We start from the raw sequence: 21327 nt of genomic DNA, 5'->3' as shown, positions 1-21327 counted from the left end.
CATTTAAGAGATTAAGTGACCAGGGCCGTGCAGCGTGGGGGACACCCTTTCCTGACGCAGGTCGCGGGACCTGGAGGGTGCCTTCCCACCACGCTCTTTCTCCCACGGAACTCTGGGTGGTGACCTTACTCAAAATGGCGCAGGCAGCCTCGGGGGCTAGTGCGGCGGCGCGGGCTCCGCGTGCCCTCTGACCTGCTGGCAGCGGTGGAGGGGGAGCTGGGCGCCGCCATATTGGCTGTTGTCCTGAGAGGGGAGCGGCGGCGGCGGTGGCGGCGGTGGCGGCGGCGCAAGTGGAGCGAGGGAGAGGCGCGAGTGGCAGCATGACTCGGAGACGGAGCAGGCCGAGCGGCGGCGCGTGCCGGCGCGAGCGGGCTCGGGCCGCGGGGCCGCAGAAGCCCCAGATACCCGAGCCCCCGCCGCTGCCCCCAAGCTTGGAAGCGGGAGCCGGTGCAGGGCCCCCCGAGGCACCGGCGGAGCCCGACTGCGACGGCACCAAAGAGGAGGACGAGCCCAAGCTGGCGCCTGGCCTGCAGGTAGGGGCGAGCGAGGCGAGTTCGGCTTTCACTTCGCCGGAGCGGGGATGGGTTCGGGGAGGGACCCTCGGAGCCCCAGGGCCGGGGCTGGGTTTTCTCCGCCGAGGCAGGAGTGGAGACTGGATTCTCTCTCAAGCCGAGGACGGCCGGTCGGGCTCTCCTGAGTCCAGGCTGCCTGCGCCTTCCGCCGCCTCCCGGCTGGAGCAGAAAAGAAGCGTTCTGGTGGTACAGCCACCCTGGGACCGGGCTCTGATCCTGACGGTACAGCTCAGCCCTCTGCCCTTACTTAGCCTTGCCCCTGGTCCCACATGACGCCGCGTTCCCTCACCCACGGGCCAGCTCGGGCGCAGGGGCCTGGAAGCTGCAGCCTCTTCCCTCTCCCCCGGGAACGGCTCCACCCCTTCCCTTCAACTGCCTGCTGCCACTGCTCCCTCCGCAGCTGTGCCCCCAGCTGTACCTCCTGGGGCCTCCCTGCCATCCCTGCCCAGCGGAGCTGTTGGAGCAGACAGCCAGGCTGAGCAGAAGACGGTGGTGAGGCCCCTGCATGAGGTGGAAACCCAGCAGAGCCCACCCTCTCTCTCCCCTATACCCCTGACCCACGAGCCGCCTGCCCAGGCCCCCACGACCCTGGGTTTGGTGCATTCTGAGAGCGAGCAGTGGAAGGACTCGCCAAAGCTTCCAGCTGGCCGCCTGGAGAAAGGTCACTTTCTTTTGAGCAAAGGAGATACTGGGAGCTACCCTACCAGTGTTCACCGAGAGGCCCGGGTGGCATCAGCCACAGTTGCTCTGGGAGGGTTGTGGCACCTGGGGCTGGGTGGCTCACCCTAAGCTTGCTCTGACAAAAGAGTTTTGAGTTGGTCTTTTGGCTGAGCCTGCCAGGGAAGGCGGGCTCCTGCAGGAGTCTTGGAGGGTCGGATGCGGTTCCGGATGAGGCTGAGGCGTGTGCTGAGGCGTGGCGGAAGATGCGTTTGGCTCTGCAGACACTGCATCGGGCAGCAGGGGACTCTGGGAGGCTGGTGCAGCCAGAAGGCATGGCTCTTGACAGCCTTCTAGTAGAATCTCTGGAATTGTGCATGTGAGTGGGGATGCCATTTGGGGTACCATTCCCAGAAAGCCTTCCCTCACCTCCCCAGTTATGTGAGGTGCCCCCTCTACACCCACAGCTCCCTGTGCTCCCCTCTGGTGTTACTCTCCATTCTGTGATGAAACATGCCATTGATGTGTCTATTTCCATCCTGGACTGTGACTTCCACAGGGGCACATTCAGTGCCATCTGCCTGATCTTCGACACCTAGCCCAGGGCCTTGCTGACGTGGTATACAAAGAACTAGGTGAATGAGAGGGAAAAGGAATCTGCAGAACATGTGCCTAGTATAACCAGTTTTGATGCTGGTCTCCTTTGTGTCTCAGGTCACAATACGATTCTTAATTGTTCATTAATTAATGTCACTACTTACTGTTAAAAGTCCCACCTTCACCCCATCTCCTGCCTTGGGCTGAGACTGGTTCCAAAGGATGGCACTGCCCAGGTTGGACCCCACCCTCATCTGGTTTCACTTCTGACCCTGAAGCTGCTTCCCCTTCTAGCTTTTTCTTTCCCTTCTTGGGTGGTGGGGTACGGGTGAAGGGGGAAGGCCTGGGAGTGCTGTTATCCAACTTTAGAGTTCCCTGCCACTTAGTCAGCCTGAGTACTCAAGGCCAGAAAGTTAGGCTAGCAGCTTCATCTTTGGTTTTATTTAGGATGCATCTTTCCTAAGAGTTGTAACTTTCATTAACATGGTATGTTTCTACCATGTTCTTACCTACTCCACTGCTTGACCTGCTATTTCATTGATTTATTCATGCCAGGCACTTTACATACTTTATTTCTAATCTTCCTATCACCCTTGTATCCTCCTCAGCATTTAGCACAAATATGATGAGTTAACTACTAGTGTAATTGTTGGTCTGCTTTTGCTACATAAACTCTTGAGTGTGCAGGAACCATGTCAGTCATCATTATACTCCATGCTTGGTGATTAACAAATGTTAATGAATGAACTGAAGAATACAAATACTGTTACCCCATTTTTCAGATGAAGAAACAGAAACTCAGAACAACTAAACATCTGCCCAAAAAAACTCCCATTATAGGTCTCAGTGCACTCCCTCCTCCCCAAAGGACACTCTTGTAGCTGGAGAGGAGGGGGGCTCTCGATGCCAGAAGCAAGGTTTTGGGCTTGGTGAAAGCACCTGCCAAGAGGGTCAGTTATTGCTCTGCCCCGAGGCGAGGATCACTGGCTCCCAGCGCCGATTATAAGCCTGTCTTATGTACAGAGTGGGTAAGTAAAGTGAAACTCAGTGTTGTGTGCCAAGCTGAATCCCGAGATGGCTAATTGGACCATTTCCAATCCACAGACAGGTTCTGACGTCCTAAGTCACACATCATTTTGTTTCTAGTCTTGTTTTGATTTGAACCAATATGTTAAAAATTGAACGATTTCCCACAGAACTGGATTTGTGTCATCTCTTAAAACTCTTTAAGAATCTGCTGCTGGACCCACATTTCCACAAGGCAGTAATCTGCAGTCTCTGAGTGGTGTCTGCTCCCTTTAGCATATGAAGGACACATGATTTATACCAGGCCCTGGGCTGGGTGGGAATACAGAATTGAATCAGACATGGTGCCTGCCCACAAGGGGCTCCGTCTAGAGAACGTGTGTAGTAATTGCGATAAGGCTAGAAGAGCTTCGCGTCCTCTGAGTTAAGCTTCACGGGCCACTCACTTTGGTTTCATCAAATCCTCTTCGCTCGTTTACATAACATGTACACGTTTAAATGCAGGGTCTTGAGCTTCCAGTTGTTTCAGGCCACTAAACTATATTGATCTGTTCACTAAGAACCCAAATTCTCCTTTACTTCATAAGAAGACAAACAGTTACTGCCCTGTTAGCAAAGAAAAAAAAAAGTACTAAGCAGTTTGAACTAGGCATAACAAATAGTGTTCAGTGTTACAGACTTGGAGTGAACTCCAGGCTCAGGCTCCTTCCAGCTTTGTGACTCTGGACACATCCTTCCCCTCTGTAAGCTTCGTCAGCAACTTCACAAGAGAATGTGGAGTAACCCATGTAGCACCTAGTACATCAAGGCTTCCACAAGGACAGGAGTCAGAAGTAGTGTGCAATGGGAGCTGTGCCAGATGGCCATCCGGAGTCAGTATTCTCACCTGCCACTTCTACTGGCTGTCTTTAGGTTTCTCTGGATCACTCAGCTTGTAATCCAGGTGTGCACACTCAGTAAAGCCCCAAGAAACTTGCTGGACCGTAACCCAGCAATTGGTGGGGGTTGAGCTTAGGCTGCCTTACCCTGCTTTGATCTCCCTATAGCATACCCTGCGACTGTGCCCAGCCTAGTTTAAAGGGACTCGAGAGACATGGTTCCTCTACTGCTCAGAGTGCAACCTGCTCCGTCAGGGGACTAGAGCAGATGATCAATCAGTGTCTTTACTACAACCATCTCATTTTTAATCCATTCAGCAAGCATTACAACTTCTGTGGCAGGGTCTTTATATTGGACATACAGATAACAAAGGGCCTGCCCCTTAAAGTCACAGCCACCCAGCCTGGGCACTTACATTGCAAGTAGGGGAAATGATATTGAGGGGGGATCCCTGCTGCCTCTCATTTTTCTTTGTAACCTAATAAGAGACTCACCATGTAGCAATACCAAAAGCCCTTTGAAGAGGAAGACTTACCTGCCAAGATTTTTTTAATTTTAGTTTCTTTGAAACATCCCAGAGCTATAAGCTCTACCTGATATTAGGTGGACTCTTACAATCTTAACACTTTTACTTAACCTAGAATTTGTGAGAACAGGGGTTATGTTTTAATTCATTTCGGGGGTATTTATTGTACATGGTCCTTATATGTTCAAAAAATGGCTGTTAAACTAAATTATAATAAAAGAAGTAAGTTAGGTTTCTACCACTTTGTTCTTACCTGCCCCCACTGCTGGGCCAGGCTAGCAGTCATTCATTTAGACCCATGGTACACACCATGCCCAGTCTTCTCATGTCTGACTTGGGCATTCATTTATTCTGCAAACACAAATGGACACCAGATCTGGGCCAAGCACAGGGTGAGCTGGGGGTCAGAAGTGAATCAGGCATGGTCCCTGCCCACAGGGGTTCATGGCCTAGAGAACAGATGTATAGTAATTGCAATAAGGCTAGAAGAGTATTGCTTCCTCTGAGTTAAGGTCCAAACAAACCCTAGATCCTAGTATCAATCTTAGGAAGTGTTTGGTCTCTTGGTCTGCTTTCTCATGTACAAAATGACAGTGACACCAGGCTCCCATTAGGGACTACATGTGAAACATGGAGCACAAGTGGTAGCTATGATTATTATAGGTGCTGGGTGCTGAGGATGCACAGACGTGATAGCCTAGAGAGAAGGCTGTTCAGAGTGGCTTCAAGGCTGAGTAGAAGTTCCTGCAGAAGACAGGATGGGAGAAAGCGTTTAAACAAAGGAAGCAGCATAGAGACCCAGAGGCAAGAAGCACCCAACTCATGGAAGAGTGACGAGAGGTCAGACTGGAGAGGTTAACAGGTTCTTGAAAACCACACCAAGAAGTTTGGATGTTATCTTGTAGGCAGTGATGAATCAATGAAAGATTTTAAGTGGGAAAACAGACGCAATGTGCTTCAGTAAATTCTCTGATACCATAGGAGGAGCCACTAATTCACAGTGGGAAAGGCAGCTGTGATGGCTTGATTCTCCCCTCTCTCTCAGCCCTGCCTAGCTAATCATCAGATCCCCTGTGCTTTTCTGGACCCCATCCCAGACCTACAGAATTGGAGTCTATTGTTAAATTGCCCCAGGTGATTCTGTGGCTGAGTTTGGGAACTGCTGAATTGAGGGTGCCATGGGGACCTTTGTAGAGGCCTAGGATATCTTCAAAGAATGGGGCATCCCAGGAGGAGCTTTCCCATGAACAGGAATAGAAACAGCCTTAATTAAAAAAAAAAAAAAAAAAAAAAAACTCCCTGATTCTTCAGTTGCTGCCTTATTAATGCTATTCTGCAGCTACTAATCTTCTTTTACATATTGGAACACTTACCCATGCCTGCTTCATACTGCCACCTCTGTTGAACAATTGGGATGCATTGAACCATAGGACATAGACCTTGCCCATGAAAAGCCCCCAGTGTTGTAGAGAAGGTAGATCTCAACCACTGGAATACTTGTGATAAACTCTATTCAAGATACATGTAAAAGTAGTGTTAGGGCTTTCCAGAGCAAAGCACAGTTCATTCTGCCTGTGGCCTTAGGAGAATATAACAACCAAACTGATCCTAAAACTTAATAGGCAGAGGAAAGGTATGAGTGAGTGCTTTATGTATTTGGGGAAGGGAGTGAATAATGGTTCTTTGTGGCAGGATGTGCAGAGCAGAAAAGGACTGTGCTTGTGTCCCGAGAAAGGCCCTGTGTTTGCACCCTTCAGTTCGTTGCCCATGCTGCCATCCCATAGGCCTTCTCCCCTCTAGGTTTTAGATCCCCGGCTCTCTTCGTGGTCCCCTTCCATTCTGAAATGAATAGATAGAGGGAACTAAGGCAGAAAAACGGGCCTGAAACACTGAACGTTCTTATTAGGAAATTGTAGCTAAAGAACAAAGACTGGGGAGTTCTACGAGGCCTTGAAGGTCACCTGTCTGGTCCTCTGTCCGGTGCTTCAAGTAATAATTTTGGATTGAGCAAGTCTCACTTAGTAAGTTTCCCTGTCATTTCTTTCAGGACAGAAGAGGAAAGAAACTAACGGGTATTGAGCACCTACTGTGTGCCAGGCCCAGGCCAGGTACTTTGCATAATTTATTTCCTTGTGTCCTCACAACTCTGTGAAATATTGTTTTATTCTAATTTTATAAATGAGGAAATTAAGGCTCAAATTGAATAATAATCCAGGATTCTACTGAAAATGACAGAACTGGGATTTGAACTCAAAACAGTCTGTCTCCAAAGTCATACTTTTCCACCCATGAGAGATCTGTGCTGGCGTTAGAGTAGTAGGTAATACAGTTCCAGCTCAGTAAGCAGCAGCTTAGGCCTTCCTGTGGCTGATTGCACCCAGGAAACAGGTTGGACAGATGAGCTGGACTTGGCAGGGTGGAAGGCTACTCAGGTCAGAGGACTCCCTGCCCTCTCCCTGACGTGGCTTATACAATAGGAGCAGATTCTCCACAAACTGGCTTTATGGTGTGAAACAACTTGTCCTGCTTCCTGGGAGGCCCTGAGCCAAGAGCCTGGGTGGGAATTTGGGAGAAAGCTCTAGGGCATTGAGGTGCAGTTATATCAGCTTGCTAAGAATTCACTGCAGCTCTGATTGCCAGCATTAAATGGTCTGGAATCTTAGCACTGAAGCCCTCCCATCAGGGCCTGGAGTGACACAGCCATGCCTTAGCACAGCTTGTCCAATAAAGGCTGGTTCAACTGCGTTTTAGGTTCTGTTCATATGGACAGCTGAGACGTGAGCCAGATGGGCTTTAAGCATTTGTTCATTTATTCAGGGAAGGACTGCTGTATACCAGGTCCAAGCCAAGCCTAGGTCCCTGGGCACACTTAAATGATCAAGGTGCACTCCCTGCCCTCAGAGAGCCCCCATTCAACCGGGCGTTTAGGGACAGATGGAGAATATGTCTGTGGCACAAAGTAATAGGTACGATACTAACAGAATTAGTTCTACTTAGTTTGGTCCCACAAAAGCTTCATTGACCTTTAACCAGGATCTTAGGGAATGAGTAGAAATAGGCCAAGGAGTAGTGCTGAGGTGCTGAGTGTGAATAGAACCTAAGGTTCTCAGATAGAAATGGAGCATGGAGAGGTGAGCTGGGGCCAAGGTGTGAATGCCAGAGGTCAGAGAGTGTCCTGGTAGTAAGCTCATCCAGCAAGGAGACTGGAGATTAAAGAGACCGGGATAGGAAAGAAGAGCCAAAGGAAGGTCATCACACTGGATAGGTATTCAAGAAGGCAAATAGTAGATTTACATGAAGTAAAGATGTCCTGCCCTGGCTGGTGTGGCTCAGTGGATTGAGTGCCGGCCTGTGAACCAGGAGGTCACCGGTTTGATGCCTGGGTTGTGGACCAGGTAGGTCCCCAGTTGGGGGCACACAAGAGGCAACCCGTGTTCCCACGCACATTGCTGTTTCTCTCACTCACTTTCTCCCTCCCTTCCCTTCTCTAAAAGTAAATAAATAAAATAAAATAAAAGTCCTAGTTAGTTGGTGGTTTTTAATTTGTGTATTTTGCATATTAATTTCAATTGTGTACTATTTTATGTTCCTACCTGATTCTCTAAAACGAATGTGAGGCATCCTGGTAGTTTGGGAGCATTGAAACACAGTGCATGAAACTGCCTGGCTCTTAAGGCAGGAACTCTATACGGTTTTGTTTCCCAGCACCCAGCACAATGGCTGGCATCAGGTAGGGCTCTTAGAACGTTTGTTGAATGAGGGGATGAATGGGTAAATGGAAGAGTGAATGATGATGACCGAGCTCATGAGTTTTTCCAGGCCAGGAATTCATTATTTTCTCTGCTTATGAAAAGGGAGTGTTAGCCGCTACTGATGACCTCTGCCTTGGTGACAAGAGAGTTGTTGAAGTTGGGTGCCTTCAGAGTAGAGTGCTCTGTGGGTCGCTTCAGAATAGAATTTGGAAGCCGTTGCAGAGTTGCTGGTTAGATACAGCATGTGTCTTGGGGGAACCCTCTATAAACATGCATGAACTCTTGGAAGTGTAAGGAATCCATGAGAAAGCAGGTTTAGTGCTGGAAATTAGACCCAGCTTCAGAAGAGTCCTTGGCCGCTGCCTAGTCTGGCAGCCAGGGTTATTCCCCATTAATTCCTAAATTGTGGATAGAAAGGCTGGGGTGGAAATTTATTCATGCCTCCAAAGAGCTATCCAGATACGCTGTGAACTCTGTCATTGTTTATCACTGTTGCACTTTTTGCACCCAGTGGGTGACAGGTGCCACTGGATGCTTTACATCAGCAGCTCTCCAAGTGTTTGGTCTTGGGACCCTTTTATGTCCGTAAAAATTATTGAGGACCTAAAAGAGCTTTTGTTGGTTATATCTATTGATATCTACCAAATTAAGTATTAAAGCTGAGAAAGTTTAAAAATATTTAGTTACTAAGTCACTTGAGAATAGCAATTTTAAAACTTTCATGTTAACATAAATAATTTTTTATTTTTTTTTTATTTTTTTTTAAGTATATTTTATTGATTATGCTGTTCATAAATAATTTTTTAATGAAAAAACTACATTTTCAAAAAATAAGGAAGAAGACTCTCATTTCTTATAGTCTTGTTTTTGTTTTTGCTATTTTTTTTTCCTTTTTATTGAATTTATTGGGGTGATACTAGTTAACAGGTTTCAGGTGACAACTCTAACACATCAGGCAAATTTTTAAATGTCTGGCTTGATACAAAAAAAGCTGGATTCTTCTATACACTTCTGTATTTAAACCTTTGCAATGTGTTGTTTTGGTTGAAGTATATTAAAAAGTCCAGTCTCACATAGATATCCTAGTTGGGAATGGAGGAGTATTTTAATAGCCTTTCCAGATATGATTGTTGGTATTCTTTGCAGTATGAAATCTGTGACCAAATACTCATTTAAATTAAAATTGCTGGACTTTTAATCAATGTTTAGTTCTTTAACATGCTTTGATCCTTTGGAAAATAGGTTCACCAAGCTATGCAGATTTTCCAAATGTTTTCCCATTTCATTTTTATAATATTAAAAGATAACATTTGTTAATATTAATATCAGTTACATCAGAAAAGTCTTTAAGCATTGGGAAGATCTTGAGCTCATGGTTGTGGATACCCATTTTCCAAAATTCTGAGTTTTGCTTGAAAGGTTGAATTTTATCATTGGCCACAAATAAGTTGCTTTCCTTGAAGTGACAGGCTTTTCCTTTTTTTTTTTTTTTTTTTTTTATGTCTACCAGTACACAAGTCCAGATAACAAGTTTATCAGTTATTCTTTCATTTCCCCACCCTGCCCTGCCTCTCTTTTTTTCAGGAAAAACTAGAATGCCTACTATAATGCTTCTTAGATGAAAAGTCTCAGGCCTGGTCAGGTGAGGGAGCAGAGGTGCTGGTTTTGATGGCTGTACATGCCAGCCCCTGTGGGCTGGGAGTGGCTACAGTCTGGAGCTCACCTGGTTCCTTGATTGCTCTGGGGATGTGCATGCTGTAACATGGATCCTATGTGAGTAACCCCACGCTCTCCAGAGATTCTGGTTTTGCTCAGAGAGTGAAGGAGAATTATCTTGGAACCTGTTTGAGCAGATCCCAACCCAAGAGAACCACTAGTACCTTTGCTCTTCCTCCATCTTTGGCCTAAGTCTAGATCTGTGTCTGGAGAGGCTCTGAAATTAACCCGAGGTGAGAAGGAATAATTGGTTGTTGCCCAGAACTGTTGGGTTTAATAATCAGTTCTGTCAACCTTTGTGATGAAGAAAAATGGTTGGATATTTTATTCATTTCATAAATATTTGTTGATCATGTTCATTGTGTGTGCCAGATGCTAAAAACACTTCTTGAGAACAGCTCATTCAAAGCCTGGGTTGACCTCCGGGCATCAGGGGTCATGAGTGCCAGGGCTTTGGAAAATGGCAGGAGATTGTAGTCAGAGGGCATTAATTCTGAACCAAGAGCTTTTCTCTGCCAAAGCAGGCACGTGAAGGGACCATGGTAGTACTGACTGAGTATAACATCTCTATGGCTCGGGCTTCTCACCACCCTCTGGCAATTAGAGATGAAAATGCCAGAGAGAAAAGTCCCCAGGCCCCACCAGCATTGTATCCAAATGCAGGCACCAAGGCTGAGGGTTAAGACAGCTTTGGGGGTCACTTCTAGAACTGCCTGGGCCTAGAAAGAAGGACTCAAGTATACTGAACTCAGTTCAGTGGATAAGCTAGTTTCTGGTATAGACTTATTAAGAACAGTACAGCTCAGGGGCCTAGATAATAGATTGAGTGTCCACTGCTGGATCCTTTGAGCTAAGCTTTGCATCTCTAACGTTCCTTAATCCTCTGGGCAACCTTATGCAATGTATTATAGGTGGCATCTTCAGTTAGGGCTTAATTAGCTTCCCAGCCCTTTGCTTTCCCCTTTAACTGGAAAGACAGCCTTTCCTATAAATTCACATCCACTGATGGCTAATCTTGTTTATTGTGTATACCAGTTTGGCTCTAGGGAGAGTCACTTTATTTCCACGAACAGAGGCATCTCGTGGTAATCTTTACAGAATGTAGTCTCCCATTCTTCCACGTGAGGTTGGAATCATTTGGGTGAAGATCCAGGGTGGGGAGATGGCCTTTCTCTTTGGGAAGCAGTAACTTCAAGCAGTGTCTCACCAAGCTGTCTGCCAGCAGTGTCGCCGTTGGAACACTTAACAAATCTGATTTAGCCACCATGTGCCCAGCTGAGCCTAGGCCCTGGGCTGCAGTGTGAGGGAGCCAGACAAGAATCCGACCTGGTGCTTGCCTCCTAGGAGCACAGCCTTGTAGAAGTGACAGAAGATGTAGATAAATAAATAAAATGGGAGGCACAGATGCTGTGACTAAGGCACAGTGTGCTGTGGGATATGGGAAGGAAGGGGAATTATAAGAGGACTCTGGAGGAAAGGTTGGATTTAAGCCCTTCCCAGCTCCTTATTGGTAAACATGAGAAGGAAGACAGTTTTAAGCAGAGCCCTTTAGCAAAGGCATGAGGTAGGAGAGTAGAGGAAGCATTTGGGGAACTTAAAGAATAACTTTGTGGAGTTGATGGCAGAGATTACGATGTCTGCCCTGGCTGATGTGGCTCAGTGGATTGAGCACCAGCCTGCAAACCAAAGGGTCACTTGTTAAATTCCCAGTCAGGGCACATGCCTGGGCTGCAGAGGATGCGCAAGAGGCAACCACACACATTGATGTTTCTCTCCCTCTCTCTTTCTCCCTCCCTTCCCCTCTCTAAAAGTAAATGAATAAAATCTTAAAAAAGAAAGATGTCTAACAAGTCACCTTAGAGTCATTGTATATGAGAGATTCTTGCATTTTTGTAAAATACAATTACCTGTATTTCTATATTTTCCACTCTAATCCTGATTTTAAATACTGTTTTCTATCACTCCCATCTGGTTCACAATTAGTACTGTATGTTGCTCTGACCAGTGTGGCTCACTGGTTGAGTGTCGTCCCACAAAGCAAAAGGTCACCAGTTTGATTCCCGGTCAGGCACATGCCTGGGTCGCAGGCCAGGTCTCTAGCTAGGAAGCATAAGAGAGGCAACTGATATATGTTTCTCTCTCACATCGGTGATTCTCTTCCTCTCCTTCTTCCTCCCTTGCCCTCTCTCTAAAAATAAATAAATAAATAAAATCTTTACATAATTAGTACCATATATTGAGCAATATATTATGGTCCTGGCACTGGACTTCACAGCCAATTGTACAGGTTGGGATTTAATCTCATTTTACAGGTGAGGTGACAGAGTAAGTATAACTTGTCTCACATCATACAGTGGGTAAGTAATAGAGATTCAAGGCCAAAGCCAGTGTTGTTTACACAGCACCCCTGTGCATCCCATATGGACTCTGGCACTGAATGCAGTCACATTGATCACACATTTAACTTATAAGAATTCTGTATTTGCTTTTAAAAGAAAACGGGGGGGGAAAATCATATATTGCCATATACTGCATATTATACATTTGAATTTCACAGGCCATATAAAGAATGTAAAGAACCCTGACTGGTGTGGCTCAGTGGATTGAGTGCTGGCCTGCAAACCAAAGGGTTGCTTGTTCAATTCCCATTTAGGGCACATGCCTGGGTTTCACGTCAGGTTCCCAGTTGGGGGCGTGCGAGAGGCACCCACACATTGATGTTTCTCTCCCTCTCTCCTTCTCTTCCCCTCACTAAAAATAAATAAAATCTAAAAAAAAAAAAAAAAAAAAAAAAAAAAAGAATTTAAAGAATAATTTTACTCATAAAAGATTTTCATTTTTTGTGGTAACTTTAGAACCTAACACCCAAATGAAATGAAATTCTGTTGTAGTAAAATTACATGTCCAGGTATTTGCTTTAAGACTGTAGTCACCATCATTACAGAAAAGGGATATGGGTGTTGGCCTCACCACCTTGCCCCCTGCCCCCGTAGTTACTATGGCACCTTGTAGCTATGGAAAGTTTTCTAGGTACACTTTGCAAAAAGCCTTCCTTTGCCTTAACTTCTCTGACCACCATTGTTCTCCATCCACCTTCCATGCTTTCCACAGGTTCAAGGAGGCTGGGTGGTGGTGGTGGTGGTGGTGGTGGTGGTGGTGGTGGTGGTGGTGGTGTGTTTTAATCCTCACCTGAGGACATGCTTATTGATTTTTAGAGACAGGGAAAGGGAGGAAGAGAGAGAAAGAGACATCAAATCAGTTGCCTCTCCCATGCCCCCAACCGGGAACCAGGCTCACCACCCAGACATGTAACCTGACCGGGAATGGAACCCGCAACCTTTCAGTTTACGGGTTGACACTGCAGCCATTTGAGCCACACCAGCCAGGGCGGGAGGCTGTATCCTTTGCAGTTGCCACTGGGCAGCTGCCTTGCTCACTGCAGTGTTCTCTTGGGCAGAGGCTGTTTAGACTCTTAGTATCCCGTATGAGTTCCACAGGGAAGGTTTCTCTCTATCTCTGGTACACTTTTCCAATGTCCTTGTACTTCCCCAAATGTTTCCATATGTTTCTGGTACTATTGTTTGGTCCCTTTTTTCCCCTAAAATTCAGGGACCAAGGTCAGTGTAATTGTAATGTGACCAATGTAAAGGATACGCTGATGCCAGCTTACTGTGAGAAGATGATTTTATTCAAAAAAAGATCATGGCTTTAATTTTATTGGTAGAATGAGGATGATACCCTTATTATTTCTCTGCTTAGCTCTCTGCAAACACCTGTTACCTAGTGCTGAGTAAGTTGGAAAGTTTATCATTTAACTATCGCATGTAACAATGTCTCCCCCCAAAAATAAAAATAAAAATAAACTTAGTGACTTAAAACAACACGACTTACTACCTCTTATGAGTCTCTGAGTTGACAGTCAGGGCCAGCTTGGCTGATCTCAGCTGTGCTTACTTGTGTGTTTGATCTGCCAGCCAGTCAGCCAGAAAGACTCAGTTTTCTTCACACATCTCTCACGTCCCTGCATCAACTAGGGTGGTCAGTCTCGTGACATGGCAGAGGTACAAGAGCAAGGAAAAACCCAGCCATGCAAGGAAGCAAGTAGAAGTGCATTCACTTTCAAGTTAATGCAGACAGCACATTTGCTAACATCCTGTAGGCCAAAGAGAGGGACATGACCGAGTCTGCTGTCAAAGTGAGGGGGGACTACAAAGTTGCAGGATACAGGAAAGCCATTAATTGGGATCATTAAATCCAATAAGTCTCTTAGTACCTCTCAGTGTGAAAGAAAACTGATACATACACACACACACACACACACGTGTGTGTATGTATATGTATATATGTATGTATATGTGTATATGTATATATACACACACACACACATATATATACATATATAGGTCGTTTCTCCTAAAAAAAAAAAAAGTACAAATGAGAATTACTGTGTATTGGGGCTATGCTATGGGCATACACAGGGCTGGTGCTTTCCCTGCTTATGCACCAAGCCTCACAACTCTGCAAGGTGCATAGGAAATTAGAGCTTGGGAGGTTAAATAAACTTGCTCAAGGTCACCCAGCTAATAATGTCATCGGCCAGGGGTTAGAGTACATGTTGGTTTGACCCCCAAAGCCCATGTTCTTAAAATTTTATTTATTTATTTTTAGAGGAAGGGGAAAGGATGGCGAAAGAGAGGGAGAGGAACATCGGTCAGCTACCTCTCACATGTCCCCAACCAGGGACCTGGCCCACAACCCAGGCATGTGCCCTGACTGGGAATCGAACTAGCAACCTTGTGGTTTGCAGGCCAGCACTCACTCCACTGAGCCAAGGTGCCCAAGTTCTTTTCACCGACCTTTTGCTTCTCAGAAGTACCAGGATCTGCTTTACCTTGTCTCCAACTCAGTTTTCAATTCAGCTGATGCCTTCTGACTAGCCATACAAACCCTTTCCCCAAATGCAGTTTTGATCCTAGTAGAATATCATAGCTCTACAGGAAGCCCACGTGTCATCCCACATTCTGCGTTACCTGAAATATGCTTTCCTCCCAGATGGGGGTTGGTCTGTAGACTGCACAGGCAGCCCAGGGATTGTGGCCTGTCCCAGACATGTCAGAGAAGGGAGGGCCATCTTTTCTTTAACCTTCAAGACTTGGGGACATTGAGGCATTAGAGCATTCGAGCATGAGCTCTGGAATCATCCTCACTGAGGTTGAAATCCTAGTTCAACCACTTAACTAGTTCTGTAACCTTGGGCAGCTTACTTAACTTTTTAAAATCTGTTTCTTCATCTTTAAAAAATGGGAATAATAACACCTACTTCGCAGAGCTGTTACAAGAGCTAAAATTTTGTATATAAAGTGCCTAACCCAGTGCATGGCACATAATAAGTGACATTATTATTGTCATTTATATTTCTAAGCAGAGCCTTTCCCCTCCTGGGAAACCCTATTTCTGTCTGTTGGACAGGTTCCCCACCCCTCCAGCCAATCTGTGCAGACTTGCTGCCTGCTGTGTCATCGGGAACGCAAAGGCTGGGAAGAAGGCCCTTCCCAAAACGGACTGGTGTTGCAGGGTGAGAAGCTGCCCCCTGACTTCATGCCAAAGCTCGTCAAGAATCTCCTAGGTGAGATGCCTCTGTGGGTCTGCCAGAGCTGCCGAAGGAGCATGGAGGAAGATGAAAGGCAGACCGGTCCAGAGCACGCAGTGGCGGTAGGTACCCACTATGAAGAGGCCCCTGGGTACAGGAGGGCCGCCTGCCCAAAGTCAGGCTGCTGAGCTGTTCCTTCCCTATCCTCTGAGGCGACTCTCCTCCAGTGGCCCCTGTGCCCAGGTGCTGAGGCAGCGGGGCTATATCCACACAGCGTTAGTGGCTTGGGCTCATAGGTCAGAGGAGAAGAGAGAGGTTTCAGGCAGCCCCCGGCCCCTTAGGAGAGTCTGCACAATGTGAGGGCCAGCTCATAGGGACTGGTGGATGGAGGCCCTGCCCTTTTTCATCTACCTTTCAGGCTGCCTTCGGTTCTGCAACAGCTTGAAAGCCCACCAGTATGCCATAAAGGGCAAAGGACATTTTGAGGGTCTACAGCGTGCCTCAGAAAGCCTCCAAGATGCTGGCAGCCATAAGTCTGCCAGCCCCTGAATCACAGCAATCAACCCCTTCCTTTCTCACTCCCCTGCAGCCCCTCTTACCCAGGACCAGTTCAGCTTCAGGACTCCTGACTTATAGATACTCCTCTCCCTGGCAATGCTCACGACTCCCAGAGGCCCACAGTTGACAGGCATTCTCTGTGCCGCTGTCCCGTCCTCCGCCGACCCCGCCCCAAGTCTCACCAGTATCCACACACATTTACTTTACCTGGAGCAGCACAGTCCCCCAGCCACGGCGGGGCCCGCCTGGGCCCTGGCACCTGGAGTGCTGGGAATCGAGCTCTGGCCATGGGGCCTAGAGAAGGAAGTGCTCTTGGGTAAGCTTAGGCAGCAGAGGGTCCGCTCTGATGTTTACTGGTTCATCATGAGCCTTTTTCTTCCCTCTTCTCCAGATCTCCTTGTCACACACGTCCTGCAAATCACAGTCTTGTGGGGGTGACTCTCATTCCTCTTCGTCATCCTCTTCATCGTCCTCGTCTTCATCCTCATCCTCATCCTACCACGGGAATTCAGGGGACTGGGATCCCAGCTCGTTCCTGTCAGCGCATAAGCTCTCGGGCCTCTGGAACTCCCCACATTCCAGTGGGGCCGTGCCGGGAGGCACACTCGGGAGTCCTCCTTCCATCCCCGGTGAGTCTCCAAGCTCGGGAGACAGACGGGCCTCATGAACGTAGGTGGCTGTGTTTTCCAAATCATTTTGTTCAAGCAAACAAGAAGATAAATTATTAAGCGAATGCAGAGTTGTTCTGGTGGAAACAGAGGGTCGCTCCTCTCCCCAGGACTCTGAGGTTGGCAACATGGCTGTCGTTGGCGCTGGCACCTGTTCCCCTTGCAGCCAGGAGGGACCTGGCGAGCCCTGGGTGAAGAGTAAGTAGGGTCTTGGAGGACCCTTAGGAAATTAGGACTTAGAACGCATAGCACCGGCCCTGCAGCCGTTGAGAACCTGCCTGCCTTTGTCTTCCTAGGCCTCCTTGTCTCCACCGAAGGGCTGGGCAGAAAAGGCTGCACTTCTCTCCGTAGGAGGTTAGCAGTGCAAGCTGCCATGCTTATTAGCCTGTTTCACAGCCCTGTATGTCTTCTTTAGACCCTGAGTGTGGTAGCTCTTAGAGACTGAAAGAAAGCATCATGGTTTATGGATGCCCTGTGTAAATATGGAATTACTGTCTATTTGTAAGTAGAGGGGCTGAGTTCTTCAGACGGGCCTGTCCCCTCCCCTGAGGGTTAAGCAGTACATACCTCCAGTTGTTTTGATGCATAAACCAAAGAGAGTCATGGGAGCTTTTTTTCACTTCTCTGAAATCCGGGGCCACCCCACTGCCTCACTCCTCGTGGCTTCAGCCTACTGCTCCTCGAAGAGCCTGACAGACAGAACACATTTCCCTACTTGTGCCACAGGAGAACTGTGTGGTCTTCCATGGGGCTGGCATTCTTGGGGCCTTCCCCCTCAGGCCTAGGTCCCCAAGCCTGTCCATCCGAGCTGCTGCCTACAGAGAAACTCTCCAGCCCAAGCTGGTCCTGCTAGACGTTCCCAGAAACTCATGGGTCTGCTGTGCTGAGATGCTAAGCCCAGATCCCAGGAAGCAGGGTGCTGGGGCAGTGGGCCCTTGGACTTTCCACCCTGAGATCTAGGCTCCCACTCTGACACCTTGCTCCACTCTGCCCATAGGTGAGATCTTCCCCATCTCAGAACACCGTCGGCACTCAGACCTTGCTGCTCCACCTAACAGCCCCACTGGCCACCACCCCCTGCCAGCGTCGCTGATCCCATCTCACTCTGGACCCTTCAGTTCACCATCCCACCCACACCTGCTGCCTGCCACCCCCACAGCATCGTTCCCCGCGCAGGCTTCAAAATGCCCTGTTGCCACTGCAACCGTGCCACACACCCCAGGGGCCTGTCAGAGCCCCCACCTGCCTTCCACCAGCATGCCACTCCTGAAGATGCCACCTTCTTTCTCGGGGTGCAGCCACCCCTGTAGTGGGCACTGCAGCGGGCACTGTGGTGGGCCTCTGCTCCCACCAACGAGCTCGCAGCAGCTCCCTGGCATGCACAGGTAAGTGAGTGGCCTGCGGGCCAAATACCCTGGGCCGTGGGCTTAGGGTTTTGGAAAACTTTACAAAGGCCTTTGGGGTGGAACTTAAAAGAGTAGGCTCAGTTTATATTTTTCATTTTTTTTTTGCAGTTATAAAAGAAATATGTGTTTTATTACTTTTTTTAACTTGGAAAAATTTAGAAATGTCTAAAGAAAAATGTCCTCAACTGAAAGATAAACTTGTAATGCTGCAGTATAGTCTTCCTGTTGTTTCTGTGTGTACCGTGGTTAGGTCCCTGGGGAGTGGTTGTTGTTTTGTGTTTTTGTTTTAATTTTATTTATTGATTTCAGAGAGGGACAGGAAGGAAGAAAGAGAGAGAAACATTGATTTGCTGTTCCACTTACTGATGCACTCATTGGTTGATTCTTGTATGTGCCCTGACGGGGGACCGGAGCTGCAACCTTGGCATATCGGGACGACGCGCCCTAACCAGCTGACCTACCCAGCCAGGGCAAGTCCCTGTTCTATATACATTTTTGTGTAGTGATTTTTTTTTTAACATTATACCATGATCATTTTCCCCAGTTAAAATTCTTCAAAACATTTTTTAGTGGCCACATAATGTCTCATTGTATAGCTCTAGCATAATTTGTTTTTATCATTCCCTTATTCCTGAACAGATAGGTTTCCTGTTTTTAACAGTCATAAACAAGGCTGTCAAAAACATCGTTGCACCCAAATCTGTGTTTTGAGTTAGGAATCACATCCTTCAGCTAGAGTCCTAGAGTAACTAGTTACCGAGAAAGGTTATAGTACTGTATATTCGAAAGATACAATTCTATGGAGAAGACAGATGTCTGTTTTTGTATTATAATTCAAATCTGTGTTTATTATACACTTATAGCTGCCTGCTCTGAAACCCCACCTCTCTTGGCAGTTGCCCCTCTAGTCTCCCCCACATGCGTCGGTGGTGTCTATAGAGTCGGTGGTTCCACTCAGCGTTGTTAGGCTCCTCTGTGGTCTTCCAAGTCTCAGCTTCACGGGCGGGAGGGTATTCTCCAAGGTACATTTTACCATTCTTCAGTTGCTGAACATTTAGGTCATTCCAACATTTTAATATTATAAAGAATGTCTCTAAAGGTGTCTTTGCCTAAAGCTTTTTCCATCTATTGGATTTTTCTCCTTGGAATAGATCCCTCAGAATGAAAAGAAGTTCTCGTTTGAAAGGAAGTCAGGATATAATTTTTTGTTTTGTTAAGAAGGGTTTCTAATATCCTGAAAAATTGCCGTCCAAGGAGTTCTTCACAATGCCATAGCACCGGAGTCTGGGTGCTGGTCTCCGTATTCCCAGGGACACTGGACACTGTGACTTTGCTGATGTAACAGATGAATGAAGAGTGGTCAGTTTGGATTAAGTTTCTCTAAGCACCACTGATAATGGTTCCAGCCCCTTCTTTTCCACCCATGGACTGCCCTGGCCTGGAGCCGAGCCTCCTCCCAGCCGCCTTCCCCACCCTTCCCCCTGGCTCCCACTGAGATACCAGTCTGTATGAGAAGATGCCCTGTGCTTCCTCAGGTCCAGTCGGCAGCGCAATGGGAAAGCATGGACTTTGCAGATAGACATGGGCTGAGTCCTGCTACTCCCTGAGCAAAGCAATGAAGCACTCTGAGCCTGTCTCCTCCACTGCAAGGTGGGGACAGCAACACCTGTTTTGCAGGCCTTGTGAATTGTTAGAAATAACACATTGAGCCCTGGCTGGCTAGCTCATTCGGTTAGTGTCACCCAGACATGCCAAGGTTGTGGGTTTGATCACAGTCAGGGCACAGACAAGAAAAAACCAATGATCGCATAAATACATAGAACAACAAATTAATGTCTCTCTCTCTCTCTCTCTCTCTCTCTCTCTCTCTCTCTCTCTCTCTCTCTCTCTCTGCCCCTCCCCCTCTCCAAATTCAATAACTTCTAAAAATTAAAGTGATTTTTTTAAAAAACAAAAGAATACATTGAATACAGTACCTGCACAAACAGTAGCTCTTAGAGTCTGTGGCCCATGAGGCACATTTGCTTTCCCAACCTCAGAGCCCCATGGCTAAGGCAGCTTGGCCACTGGGGACTGACCCTGCTGACCTTTGTGTGTCCCAGGGCAGCCATCAAACCACTAAATCTGTTCAGACACCTACTTACTGAGCACCCACTTTGTGCAAAGTTGTTACGCTACACACTGGGACCCAAAAATAGAAGTGGCGTAGTCCCTGCCTTGGAGAGTGCATGGTTGGTCCGAGACAAACAGGCAAACAGATAGTCACAGTAAAGTGTGATAGATGGTAGGACAGAGAAAGATATGTGCAATGCTGTCGGAGCCCAGGAAGGCCCCATGTTGGGTGTGGGCAGAAGAGGCATGGGGACCTTTCCAGAACTGTGCCGCTGAGCTGGGCCCTATGGGACAGCAAGGGTGTTGTCCCTGTTCCTGTGAGAGGCACTGACACAGCCAGACTGCCATCATGGGCAGTGGGGACAGTGATGGCGAGGCTGCTTCCTCAGGTTCCTGCTGCGGCCTGCTCCTTCCCTGCCCTCTCTCACCTGTGGGCTTCTCTTTCTTCCCCGTCAGCAGAGACCTGGGGTGCAAGGGGCACAAGTTTACACACAGTGGCCTGGCCTGCCAGCTGCCCCAGCCCTGCGAGGCAGATGAGGGGCTGGGTGAGGAAGAGGACAGCAGCTCAGAACGGAGCTCCTGCACCTCGTCCTCCACCCACCAGAGAGATGGGAAGTTCTGTGACTGCTGCTACTGTGAGTTCTTCGGCCACAATGCGGTGAGTGAGCCTGCCCAGTCCAGAGAGGGCTGGGGGCCAGCCAAGGTGAGCCGGAGGAGCACCTGCTCTCCCCAGAGACCCCTTGCTCAAGGGGATAATAACCACACTGGGACACTGTGAGTCTCTGCACCTGCGTCCACTTACTTGATCCTCACAGCAAACTGGTGAGGTAGGGATTTTTAAACATTTGCTCTTTTTGTGGTTTCTCTTAAGATTAACTTTTTCTCTTTAGGCAAAAGGAAAGGAAATGACAGAGAGGAAAGCTATGATTCTGTGTATGTGTATAATCACAGAGAAGTGAACGCTTGTGCGTGATGAAGGGAGAGTGGAAGCAAAGGTTCTCAGTCCCCCAACTGTGAGAGTCAGCCGAGGGACAGGCCGTGAGCACAGATGGTGCCAGCAAGGAGGCACAGAGCAGAGTACATGCTGTCTCTGGATGGGGAGAAAAGAGTTCAGAAGTCTGCTAAGTGAAGAGGAAGGGCCGCCGGCTAGGGGAGAGCAGTTGAGGGCAGGAGAAATGAAAGCGATGATGGTGCTAGTCACCTTCGAGCTAGTGCTTACCCTCATTTTAGAGGTGACGAAATGGAGGCTCACAGACTCAGTGACCTGC

At 47.7% G+C, this 21327-nt stretch overlaps 1 protein-coding gene across 5 annotated transcripts in view; it reads left to right on the top strand.

Moving 5' to 3' along the window:
- Positions 1–283: 283 nt before the first annotated feature.
- The window catches only part of FAM193B (family with sequence similarity 193 member B), a 32338-nt gene continuing 11294 nt past the window's right edge, over positions 284–21327 (top strand). For 2 of the 5 annotated variants that reach the window (XM_090287990.1, XM_090287988.1), the window contains exons 1-5: positions 284–533; positions 15195–15437; positions 16265–16502; positions 17539–17926; positions 20519–20717. In XM_090287990.1, the coding sequence (XP_090144116.1) occupies positions 321–533; positions 15195–15437; positions 16265–16502; positions 17539–17926; positions 20519–20717 (1281 nt within the window). In that variant the 5' untranslated portion in view covers positions 284–320. Of the gene's footprint in view, positions 534–15194; positions 15438–16264; positions 16503–17538; positions 17927–18629; positions 19598–20515; positions 20718–21327 lie in introns of those variants that run through there. The other 3 variants (XM_090287989.1, XM_090287987.1, XM_090287991.1) reach the window with 2 other exon arrangements.

Source organism: Furipterus horrens, unplaced genomic scaffold, assembly GCF_987537825.1.
Source record: "Furipterus horrens unplaced genomic scaffold, mFurHor1.1.pri manual_scaffold_10, whole genome shotgun sequence".
Classification (NCBI taxonomy): Eukaryota; Metazoa; Chordata; class Mammalia; order Chiroptera; family Furipteridae; genus Furipterus; species Furipterus horrens.
Note: the sequence above shows the minus strand (reverse complement) of the source record. Positions and strands in the feature narration are given on the sequence as shown.